The sequence below is a fragment of the Podarcis tiliguerta genome (assembly GCF_965153285.1).
Source record: "Podarcis tiliguerta genome assembly, chromosome: 14".
In the NCBI taxonomy this organism is placed as follows: domain Eukaryota; kingdom Metazoa; phylum Chordata; class Lepidosauria; order Squamata; family Lacertidae; genus Podarcis; species Podarcis tiliguerta.
Window position 1 is genome coordinate 35250996 of NC_139547.1, and position 12324 is coordinate 35263319.

At 49.2% G+C, this 12324-nt stretch overlaps 1 protein-coding gene across 1 annotated transcript; it reads left to right on the top strand.

Moving 5' to 3' along the window:
- Positions 1–20: 20 nt before the first annotated feature.
- Positions 21–12084, top strand: STUB1 (STIP1 homology and U-box containing protein 1; the record flags this gene model as incomplete). Its single annotated transcript, XM_083414284.1, has 7 exons — positions 21–248; positions 3524–3722; positions 4846–5011; positions 6778–6868; positions 8262–8318; positions 9887–10003; positions 11012–12084. The coding sequence occupies 7 exons, from the start codon at positions 21–23 to the stop codon at positions 11135–11137; spliced, it is 984 nt and encodes a 327-aa protein (XP_083270410.1). The 3' UTR covers positions 11138–12084.
- Between the last annotated feature and the right edge of the window lie 240 nt (positions 12085–12324).

Sequence of the window (12324 nt, forward strand, 5' to 3'; positions counted from 1 at the left end):
GCTGCTTCTGCCTGGGCGGCATGAAGGGGAAGGAGGAGAAGGAGAAGGAAAAGGAGAAGGAGGGCGGCGGCGGAGGCGGCGGCGCGGGGCTGACGGGCGGCGGGCCCGGTGTGGGGCTGGTCGGCGGCGGCCTCGGGGGCGGCAGCCCGGAGAAGAGCCGCAGCGCCCAGGAGTACAAAGAGCAGGGCAACCGGCTCTTCGTCAGCCGAAAGTACCCGGAGGCCGCCGCTTGCTACGGGCGGGCCATCGTGAGTTGGGCCTCTGTTTTGGGGGGAGGGCGGGCGGAGGAGGACGGCGAGAGGGCCCGGAGGAACGGAGTGGCCTCTGAGCATGGGCAGAGTGCGCTCACTTGAGAGGCTTGGTCTCGCTTTCGAGGGGGCGAGAGGGGGCTTCGTTTGAGCTCAGGCCCCGGACTTTATCCTGAGTCGGAGGGGGGCGGGTCGTGAAGATAGGGAGTGTGTACCTCTGAGCATGGACCGAGTGCTGAGTGTTGTTGTTTAGAGGCTGGGCGGAGCGTTGGAGGGGCGGAGCGAGAGCAGGAGGAGGAAGCTCAGGCCCGTGAGCCTTATCCTGGGAGAATATATGATAAGTGGAGAGAATACCTCTCTGGGCATGGGCAGAGGGCCTGCTCTCAGGTATGGTGGCATAGGAAGCAAGCTGCAGGGTGACCAAGACTCAGTTGGAGCCTCCCAGCCGCTCCCCAGTGTTTTGGGTTTACCCCAAGAATAGCTGAAGGGGAGTAAGAAAAGAGCTCTCTGAACATGGGCAAAGTGCATGCTGTGTAGAGCCTGGTGTCAGACTGCAGGGTAGGAGGACACTCAGATGATGCAATCGTGGTGTAGGAGGTAAGTGTCCTTTGGATCGCTGAGCCTTTTCCTCCGAGATATGAAGGGAGGTGTGACCAAATAAAATGGCCCTCTGAGCACCAGCAGAGTGCTTGCCCTCTTGAGACAGATGGGGGTGAGGTGAGGAGAGGAGATAAACTGGGAGGTGCCAATGCCAGAGTTCAATTGGAGCCTGAATAGGCTTACTCTAAAAATAATTTGTGAAGGGGCAACGCAGGGAAAAGTGGCAAGGGCACTTTTCTCTCAGCATGGGCAGATTATGATTCTGGCCCTTGATTTGACAGGGGCAAGGTAGGGAGGACAGTGGACATTAAGAAGCAAACCTGGATGTGTGACTAGGGCTCTATTTGTGCCAAAGCTCATCCTTCTCTTCCCCCTGCCAAAAAAACTTATTTGAATGCTCAGTTTTATCTCCAGTAATGTGTGATAGGAGGCAGTGAGGAAAGGCAGCATTTCTCAGCATGGACAGAGAGCATGCTGCCTTTGGCATCGATTTGGGAGGCGACAGAGAGGAAGCACGCAAAGTGGGAAAGGGCCATAGCTCAGTGGTACAGCATTTGCTTGCATGCAGAAGGCCCCAATTTCAATCCTCAGGTTGGGCTTGCAGAGAACCCTGCCTGAAATCCTGGAGAGCTGCTGCCAGTCAGTGGAGACAGTACTGAGCTAGATGGACCCATGGTCTGACTCAGTATAAAGCAGCATCCTGTTTGAACCTCCAGACTTGTTTTTCGCTGCAAACTCACTTGGCGACCTTTTGCCAGCCACCCTTCTCTGTAAGCCTCAACCCTTCCTACTTTGGACAGTTCTGAATAAAGGACCTGCCTTCCTTGTTTGAGGAATTAAAAATGAGTTCTTAGGTTGTCTTCAGCCAGATTTCACTACATGTGCCCCTATCCATGCAGCAAGGCTGATAACACCACAGGTGCACATTTAACAATTAGCACTTAGTGGCACTTATGTGGCTGCACATTATTTCTATTGGGACTCAGAAGACATGATTCTCTGGTTGCAATCACTCTGTCTCCAGGGGTTTCCCTGAGATCTGCAACAGTTCTCTTCACTGTTTTGAGTCCTGTGATCTACCTTTCAGATTAAGCTGCTGCATGCTACTTTTTTTTTTAATGGTAGTCGCCTGCCTGGAGAAATAATGATAAATAATCAGCTGCTCAAATGATACAACCTCACAGACAAGATGGACAGCTCAGTCAGTAGAGCATGAGGTTCTTAATCTTAGGGTCATGGGTTCCCGCCCCATGTAGGGCAGAAGATTGCAGGGGTTGGATTAGGTGACGCTTGTGATCCCTTCCACCTCTACAGTTCGGTGATTCTTTGAAGATATACTGGGGTTTAAGCCTTTTTGAAAGCCATGGCTTAGACTTGGCAGCCCTTTCTCTGATTCTAAATGGAATGTAGGAAATGCACTCTGCCCATGCAAAACAAAACAAAAAGACAAAACGCTACTCTTTGCAGGGTGGGGCAAACTCAAAATCTGAATGTCCTTAAACCACTCCCTGGTCCAAGTTGAGAGATCAGTAAGACGGAACTTGCCTCTCATTCTGTAGCCGTTGTAGCCTTGCCCCATACTTCAGTGGTTCCACTCTTCTAGGGCTGTTTCCAAGAGGTGGTCGTGGGAAGCTGCTGTTCAGCGCCATTGGAGTTGTCCTGTGGTGTCCCGCAAGCTTCCCTCTTGTCCCCCATGCTATTTAACATCTATGTGAAGCCTCTGCGGACTGTCATCCAGGGATTTGGAGGGGAGTGCAGATGTCACCCAACTCTATCTCTCGGTTCCATCTGAATCAGCAAAGGGAGTTGAGGTGCTAGGCCAGTGCTTGGAGGCAGTGATGGGCTGGATGTGGGCCCATAAACTGAAGCTGGATCCTGAAAAGACAGAGGTGTCATGTGCCCTGAGTTCTCACTTCTGAGAGGTGGCCTGCGCTGGATGGGGTTGCACTACTCCCCTAGAAGTGTGTGTGTGTTACCTTCAATATACAGCTCCCAGTGAATGCTGAAGAAACACCTCTTAATACTGACTTTTGACACTTGAGGTGTCTATTTTTAGAACTTTCCTTATTTTTGAAATTGTAAGGTGTTTTCAATTGTTTTTAATGTTGTGTTTTAATTCTATAACCTGCCCTGGGACCTTAGGGTGAAGGGTGGGTAATAAACAACAACAATAATAATAATTTAAGAAGTAGAGACCCGCCTGAAAATTATTTCTTCCAAGGATATGAAGCTGCCCTGTTTGTCCATTTAGCTTGGTAGTGCCCACACTGACTGGCAGTGGCTCCTTTAGGATTTCTCTGGAGATTCCCCCCCCCCCCCCACTGAAGATGCTGGGGTTTGAACCCAGAACTTTCTGCATGTATAGCATGTGCTCTGCTTCTGGGCTATGATATGTCTACTAACAAAAAAAGTAAGTTTCTAGTCCTCATGAAGAAAAGGCTGTATTAACCCGAAACCCAGGACGCTGCCTTATACCAAGTTAGAGCAATGGCCCATCTAAGCCACCCTGACTAGCAATGGCTCTCCTGTGAATTTTAGATGAGGGTCTCTCCCAGTCCTGCTTGGCGATTGGAGGGATTGAATCTGGGGCCTCACCTTCTCCCATAGATCCCTTGAGGGCTGTTTTAGTCTCCCATCTGGCCCCTCATGCTTATATTCTCTTTCTTTTCTTTTAGAACCGGAATCCCTTAGTGGCAGTCTATTACACCAACCGCGCCTTATGCTTCCTTAAGATGCAGCAGCACGACAAGGCCCTGGCTGACTGTAAGCATGCCCTGGAGTTGGACAGCCAGTCCGTGAAGGCGCACTTCTTCCTGGGGCAGTGCCAGATGGAGATGGAGAACTACGACGAGGCCATTGCTAACCTTCAGAGAGGTAAGCTGGCTCTCGTTTCCAGGCTAGCCGAGTGGGTAGGGGTGTGTCTTTCTAGGTACCGCCTTTCAGTGCAAGGTGGTCACAAGTTGACCAATCAGTTGAATAGAATCCACCATAGCTGCCTTGCACTGAGCCAGACCATTGGTCAATCTAGCTCACTACTTTCTACACTGACTGGCAGCCACTTTCCAGGATTTTAGGCAGGGATTTCTCCCAGCCTTTGCCAGGGTTTGAACCAGGCATCTGCCCAAGTCGAAATGAATTCTGTATCGCTTAACAATCCGGCAAGGACAGCTTTGTCTTTGAATAGCAGTTTTAGCCAGGGAGTCTAGAACAGCCACATGTCTTTGACCTGAGAGCAATTGTGGGGCCTAGCCTTTAGGGATCCAACTTATACGCAGTCAGGAACTGTGGTTTGTTCATATTGTTTTCGTAGAATGAGCCAGGACCAAGCCATGCTTCCAGTCTGGCTTGTTCCGAAACCACAGCTTAAACAAGCTTCAGTTCCCTCAGTTCAGGCACCACCATCACCATAATCATTAATTAAGTTTATATACCGCCCTATACCCGCAAGTCTCAGAGTGTTTCACAGGATAAAATCAAAATATAAAACCACAAAATACATAATCAAAACAAAAACAACCCTGTAACAGCCTCCCAACACATTTTAAAAGGGCATAGGATCAATCAAAGGTTTGGTTGGTTTGACTAAAAGTAGAAGTCAAGGTTTCTTTCCTCCTTAGAATTGTAGAGTTGGGAGGGAGCATGAGAGTCATCTAGTCCACCCCCTGCAATGCAGGAATCTCTTGCCCAATGCGAGGCTCAAACCCACAACCCCGAGATTAAGAGTCTCCTGTTGTACCTACTGAGCAATCCACAGGGCTGAGAAAGAAGGAAAGAGTGAGGTATCAACCTGAAAGTCATTCAGGTTTGTTCATGTGTATGGGCAGTCAGTGCAGACTTTGGAGCACTAGAGTGGCATGCCAGCAATGGTCTGTCCCCATCAACACAGCCTAGTTTTGCCCCAGCTGGAGCCTTTGGTACAGGCCCACATAGAGCACACCGCATTGCAAGGTCTTTATTTCGTCTCCTCCTCCTTGATATATATTCCCCTCTCCTCCAGCCTACAACTTAGCCAAAGAGCAGCGACTGAACTTTGGGGACGACATCCCAAGCGCTTTGCGGATTGCGAAGAAGAAGCGCTGGAACAACATTGAGGAGAAGCGGATCAACCAGGAAAACGAGTTGCACTCCTATCTCACCAAGCTCATCATGGCAGAGAAAGAGAGGTAGAAGAGAGTATGAAAGGGAGGGAGTGATGGCAGATATGGGTGGAGAAACTCTTGAAGAACAAAGGGGACTTTGTGTGTGTTGGGTGCATAGCTTGTTTTATATACTGCAGTGGTAGAGAAGCTTTTTCAGCCACACTCCTTTGTTGGGCAGCATTCAGAGGCCGTATGCCAGGGGTGGGCAGAGCAATGGATGCAATGCATAGCCTTTGTACAGCAGGTTGCGCTACAGCCACCCAGAAGCCAGAGGTTTTTACACATCCACCGGGACACCCAGCTCTCCATCCAGGGAAGCAAGATGCACCGTCACAATCCAAAGCCCCTTTCCAGGCCCTTGAGGACCTTGCAGAGCACATCAGTGAAGGAGTGGCCCGGGGGAGATGGAATGAGCAAGGGCGGGGTGGGGATCCTCAGTCCTCCAGATGTTGTGGGACTACAACTCCCATCAGCCCCCGCCAGCATGGCCAGTAACCAAGACTGGTGGAAACCGTAGTCCAGAAACATCTGGAGGGCCAGAGGTTCCCCACCTGTCACCTGTAGAGAGCCCTGAGGGCCTGATTGAGAGGTCTGAAGGGCCATATTCATCCGTGGGCCTGAGTGCCTCTTCCCCACACAGCTTGCTTATTAACTACATTTCTGTGCCCGTCACCAGAGTTCTCTGATGAGTGGTTTACAAGTAGAAGTAAAAACTGGAAATCTAGAACAGACTAACGTGGCACAGAGTGAAACCAAAGTAAAGCAGGTCTTTCACAACAACGTGAAAAGGACTTAAAAGCTGCCTCGGAAGTCGTAGGAGTTGTCTCCTCCCACTGATAGCAGCTATCTGGCTTCTCAGGGAGATGAGGTTCTTTCCCATCAGCCGCTGAGCCTGGCTCTTTTTAAGCTGAGGGTGTCAGGGACTGAAGCTGAAACCTTTTCATGTGCTGTGACCCCGAGCGACAGTGCCTTCCTGCAACTTGCAGTGGCTTCTGACCTCCCTCTCCCGATCGCTGTGTTTCTTGATAAGTGACATAAGACTGGTACTTTAGATCAGGCCAGTGGTCTGACATCCTGTTCTCACAGTGGCCAACCAGATTCCTGTGGGAACTGGCAAGCAGGACCCAAGGACAAGAGACCTGTCCCCTCCTGTTCAGAAGGATTACTGCCTCCAGTGGTGGAGGCAGGGTATAGCCATCATGGCTGGTAGCCCTTGATAGCCTTGCCAAGCTCAAGGTGGAGAAAATCCCATCACTATTAGAATGGCAAAGCAATCTCTGTGAGTTTGTAGAAATTGCAAAATTGATGGCAATTATTAGAGGCCACTCAAATCAAAGAATAATTAGAGAGTGGGATGGAGTGAAGGAATACATGAAAAAATATGGTTCTGGAATTGAAATATTAATAGAGAATGTGTAAAACGTGCAGGGGTAAGCAAGAAAATAATAATAGAATCAACTGAATAATTATTAAATTATAACAACACAACAAGATGGGAGAAGTCAAATATTGAGATCACACATGGGTGAAGGGGAGTGGGGGGTATATGGGAACCTATGATATCATTTATAATATAATTTGCTAATTGCGTTGTATTTACATATAGCAAAGGGAAGCCTAGAGCAATTAGATATAATTTAATTTAGGTAATCTATGTAATAGGCTGTTAGAAAATGAATATGGATTTTGAATTTGATGTTTGTAAATTTTTTTGGCTTTGAAATAATTTTTAAAAAAAAGATAGCCTTGCCAAGCTCCGTGAAGTTGCCCAATCCCCACTTCTCTTTTAGGGAGCTGGATGAATGTCGACGGGCGCAGGAAGAGGAGAACGTGGAGGAAAGTCGCAGCCGCGTGCAGCTGGCCAACATCGAAGCCAAACACGTGAGGACCCTTGTCAATCTTTGCCCGGGCTCAGCCTATCTAAGGGCCCTCGGTTGACTGTTTTGTTTGGGTTGTCACTGCTTGGTGTCAGCAGCTGTGCTGGGGTGAGACATCTGTCCCTCGCCTCCATTAACTGGGGGGATCTGCCAGGGTTCAGCCCTGCTCTGACCTCAACCTCAGAGGGAGGAGCAAGGGAATCGGGACCCTTCGGCCGTTTTCTACACTGCCAGTGTCCCAGAAATGCCAGTGGGATGTCTCTTGCTAAACGTTTGCTCCAAGTAGACCTATTGAAGTGGCTATTCAATGTTTATGATGGAATTCTAGAACTGTAGTGCTGCAAGGGACCACGAGGGTCATCTAGTCCTACCCCCTGCACTGCAGGAATCCTTTGCCCAATGCGGGGCTCGAACCCACCACTCGGGAGTCTCATTCTCTACCGACTGAGCTATCCAACCCCCTACAATGCAGAAACCACATCCCTGACAGATGGCCACCCCACTGCTGTTTAAAAACCTCAATTTCAGTGGGTCTACTCTGAGTAAGACTAATCTTGGCTGCAACCCAACAGATCAGGTAAATCCCTGTCCTAGGACTGGAGGCCCCACCTGGGTTGCTGTCCAGCTCCCTGGCCCCGAGATGTCCCCCACAGCTGAAAGTCAGAGGGAACTTAGCAGGATTGTACGGGGAGCTGTTGAAAAGTCCAGGATATCCTCAGGAGAAAGGTGTCACAGCATTCCACGTGCAATTTAGGAACACGAGTTCAAAACTGTACGGAACAGGTTACTATTGCGCAATTTGTACTGATACGGAAGAACCGGACATACCTGTCTCTTGTTTGCTCCCAAGGAAGGTGTCTAGAGCGGCACATGGACTTCCTGTTCTGTTCAGGGATGTATACACAGGCTGGCTTAACTGAGCTGGCTGCAGTGTTTGCATCCCAAATTAAAACGCTTTGTAAGCAACTTTTGCAGCAGGAGTGGAAGAACCTGTGGGCCTCCTGATGTTGTCAGACTCCGTCATCTCTGACTGCTGTTGGGGATGATGGGAGTTGGAATCTGACAGCATCCGGAAGGCTACAGGTTTCTCCTGCCCCTGTTTTTACAGAAGTGCTAAGAGGTTTCAGTTTCTGTACTTGTTCAAATATTTAACAATGGGAAAATGTGTTGTTTAGGTTTTTCCCCGTGTGTGTGTAAATTTGGAGATCTATGGACCATTCATAAACTTGACCTGAACTGCTGTTTTATAAAGAGGTGCAATTGTCCCTCTTGTTTGTCTGCGTTCATCATCTAGATATGACTGTTTGCCCCATCTATAGCTAACTGCTTAATTCCCCCACCTGCTTTCTGCGTTGAGCCTCTGCTCCTTCCTGCTAAGGGATCTGTTTCTCTTTTAGGAAAAGTACCTAGCAGACATGGATGAGCTGTTCTCCCAGGTGGATGAGAAGCGGAAGGTGAGGGCAAGCTCAAGCAGAGGGCCATGCTCCTCGGCTCCATTTGCGTATTTCCCCAGCTTTTATATTCCATCACTCTTCTATTATGGAACCCAAGGCAGTGTTCATGGGGGTTCCCAGACAGCTTGGGAAGTTCATTTTTAAAAGGGACGAGTTTGACATGTCAAAAAAAAAAGGGAACAAATTCCAGTTAACTTTTGTCCCTATACAAAATGAACTCATTTGGTTCATGTTTCATTCAAAGTTCAAATTCATCCAAGTTCATTGGAGCCCCCTAATTGAAGTTGATTAGTAGCATGACTTTTGGTTGGCCCAACCGGGGTAGATCTGTACATCAGCTCTCTCAGATCCTATGATCGGCCAGTGAAGCCTTGTTGGTGTGGCTCTGACTTGAGACAGGGCCTTTTCAGTGCTAACTCCCCCAGTTGTGGAATGCCCTCTGTCTCCATCATTATTAACTTCCAGGAGAAATTTGAAAACATTTTTGTTTGCCCAGGGATTCGATGGCTGAAGGACACTGTTTTATGGCAACCTTTAGATCATAGAATCATAGAGTTGGGACCCTGAGGGTCATCTAGTCCAACCCCCTGCAATGCAGGAATCCTGCCCACAGCTCTCCCGGGGGGGGGGGCGGGGGCTCAAATCACCAGCCTTCTGGTTAACAGCCAGATGCACTGACCCATGAGAAAATGTTTTTAACTGATTTTAGAATTTGTTTTTAGAATGCATATATATAAGATAAGTTTGTCACCCTGGGTGCCTTCTTGGTAGAAGGACAGAATATTATCATCAACATACTTATTTCAGGCTGTTAAGATCAAATTTATTGTTAAGGCAGCCAAATACAGGATATAGCCAAACACAAACATAAAATATACATACATAAAATAATACGAATTATACCTGAAAAACTGGACCTATACAATAAATAGAACGTTCATAGAAAACAGAATCTTAACTCTCGAGAGCGGCCCCATGACCTTGCCTAAGGTGAGCTGCCTTCACTGCTAATTCAGTCATATTAAACATTGCACACTTGTCTGAACCAAACAACAGATAGTTGATTTAATTTGACTGTTAGAAAAGAGCGAGCTTGACTTTAGATGATGTGCCCACATGTCTCAGGGACCATTCTCTTTCAAGAGGCATTCCCTCGTATGAGAGAAATAAGAGTGTGTGCCTGCTAGCCACATTATTATATGAAATTCTTATGCTAAAATAATTTTTAAAGCTGCTATGTTATTGGAGGTCCCTTTTTAAATAGTCAAAAGGTTTGAGAGAATGACTGGCCCAAGGTCATCTGTAGCTGAACAGGAATTGGAAGCCAAGCTCCTCCACTCCCCATCTCGCTGTTCCACCCAATACCCATCACATACCCTATAAGAGGAGATGGGGAACCTGTGGCCCCTCCAGATGTTGCTGAACTACAGCTCGCATCAGCCTTGACTATTGATCACGCTGACTGGAGCTAATGGAAGTTGGGCGTCCCAACAGCTGGAGGGCCAGAGGGTTCCCCTCCCTACTTGAAATCTGCCTAAGTTTAACTCTGGTTTTCTCCTTTGAGCCAGAAGCGTGACATCCCGGACTACCTGTGTGGGAAGATCAGCTTTGAACTGATGCGAGAACCCTGTATCACGCCCAGCGGGATCACGTATGACAGGAAAGACATTGAAGAGCACCTCCAGGTAATTCAGGCCTCTTGGCACGATGGTTGCGCAGGCGTGATGGTAGTGACAGGGTTCAGAAGGGGAGGTGCATTGACTTCCTAATATAGAACAAATGCAACAACAGCTTCCTAAGCCCCACAGCTTGTATTTGGAAGGAAAAGGGAGGGGGCTGGACAAGGGGACTGGTTTGGTAGGGTGAGCCTCAGTGCCCCACCAACCCGACTGGCAAGACCAGAGCAAATACAAGAGAGTTCTAATGTAAGAGTTCTAATGTAGCTGTACATGTGTCAAGTTCCCCCCCATGAGGGGATCCTGATTGGAGCAGGGTGTGTCTCTTCCAATCTTGTGTCAAGGAGCTCCACACGCATACATGGGTGTTGGATAATAAGGTGGTATGAGAAATATTTCACTTGTGTAAGCAAAGGCAGGAGCCCCAAGTGCCTGTCCCTGGAGAATGCCTGCAGTATCTCTGGATGAGTTACTGCTCTGGCCAGGAACCCTTCCAGGAGGCCTCTGAAGAACGCAGGCACTTCTGCCCCAACTTTGCACCAGGTTTGATGGGATCGTTCTGTTATCCACAGTGCAGCGATCCAAATGCAGCAGAGCTCTCTGCCCTCAGATAGTTCTCACCTCCCTCTGAGAATTGCACCTCCAGTCGTTTCAAAGATGAAAGAGAGGACATAGTTTTTGAAAGGTCATCAAAGGCCTAAAAAAAAATAGGGTTGGTGTCCAATGCTTGGGGTCAACCTGTTGAAATGAACAAACAGAACTTAGGTTTACTCATTTCAGCAGGCTTACTCTGATGAAACATTAGTTTACACCCTTAAACCATTTTAGGGATTTTAAAAAAATGTCTTTGATTTCAATCCAGGTAGGGTGGGAACGCTGCCTTATGCAACAGATTTTGGGGGCAGAGGGGGCCCTTAATCTGACCATTTGGGGGCTGGCGGGAGCATTTTTGTTGGGGGAGACGCGAGAGGCTTCCTGGGCAGCCGCCTGACTGACTCTCTTCTGGGTTCTTTCCAGCGTGTCGGCCACTTTGACCCTGTGACCCGCAGCCCCCTGACCCAGGACCAGCTGATCCCCAACCTTGCCATGAAGGAGGTGATAGACGCGTTCATATCGGAAAACGGCTGGGTAGAAGATTACTGACCACCGCAGGGGAGAGGCTGTGCTTGCAGCCTCCTCGTGGCGTCCCCCAGCTGCGGCAGCCAAGGCCACCGGACTGCTAGAGACTGGCTCTCTGAGCTTGCTGGGCCAGCGCCATGCCTTACTCACTGTCTGTCTCGCTTTCCCTCCTCTTCCTGCTCCGGCTGGCCGGGCCGCCTCATCCTGTGCCAGCTCGGGGCCCGTATGTCACCTCCCTGGGGTGGGCCAGGGCTGCAGAAAAGCCTCCTTGGCGTCGGCTTGGTCCCAGGCCGCTTTCCAACATGGGCAAATCTGGGAGCCTCAGGCCTGGCTCTGAGGTGGCGGGGAAGACCGGCCCTGTTTCAAGAAGAGAGGCGAAGAGGGAGGCCCGCAGCAGCACTTTCCCTGAGGGCCACGAAATGCGTTGTGTGAGGGGCAGACACCCCACAGTGGCACATGAAGGATACCACGTCGGCCCCGCAAACTGCACCCCACAGCCCTCCAGGCAGATGGACACATTTCCCTCAACACACACACACATCCCTTCCCACTTCGACTATGCTGCAGTTGTTGGGCTCGGCCTTTGCGGCAAGCCACAAGCTGAAGGGGCTAGACTGCCCCCCCCCCCCCGGTTCTCCCCAGCCCCCCCCCCCAGCTTGGCTTTGAGCTTTCTTCCCACTCCTTTCTCTCTCTGTACAAAGTTTTAGGTTCGCCCCTCCCTTCCCACGTCGTTCCATTTTCCTGCCTGCCCAGGATAGTTGGGTTTATTTTTATTGTTTGGCCTCTTTACTCTGTAAATAAATAGCCACATATTTGGGGCTGGGTGGTGGAGGTGGGCACAGAGATCTAATAATTATTATACAGACGACTGGAATTTGGGTTTGGTTGGGGGAAGCACCTGCTTGTGTGGGAAGCTGAGCCCCCCGGCTCCGTTCCAGGTAGTTGTTTTCCCATTAAACCACTGAAAGTTCCTTCTTCTTCTTGTTGTTTTATTTAAAACTCCTCCCTAATAACAAAGGGATATTTTGAAGCATATTATTGCGGGGAGTTTTGGTCCTTTAAAAGGGGGCAGGGATTAACATGCAATCTCTCCAATTTTGGTTACACTGGTAAATAAATATCTGAGCATGAAATTTTGAGGAGGGTGGTGGTTTTGTGGGCGAGGGCAGTTTCTGTTTAAGGTGGATCTCTTGGCTAGCTGTTAGTGTGGT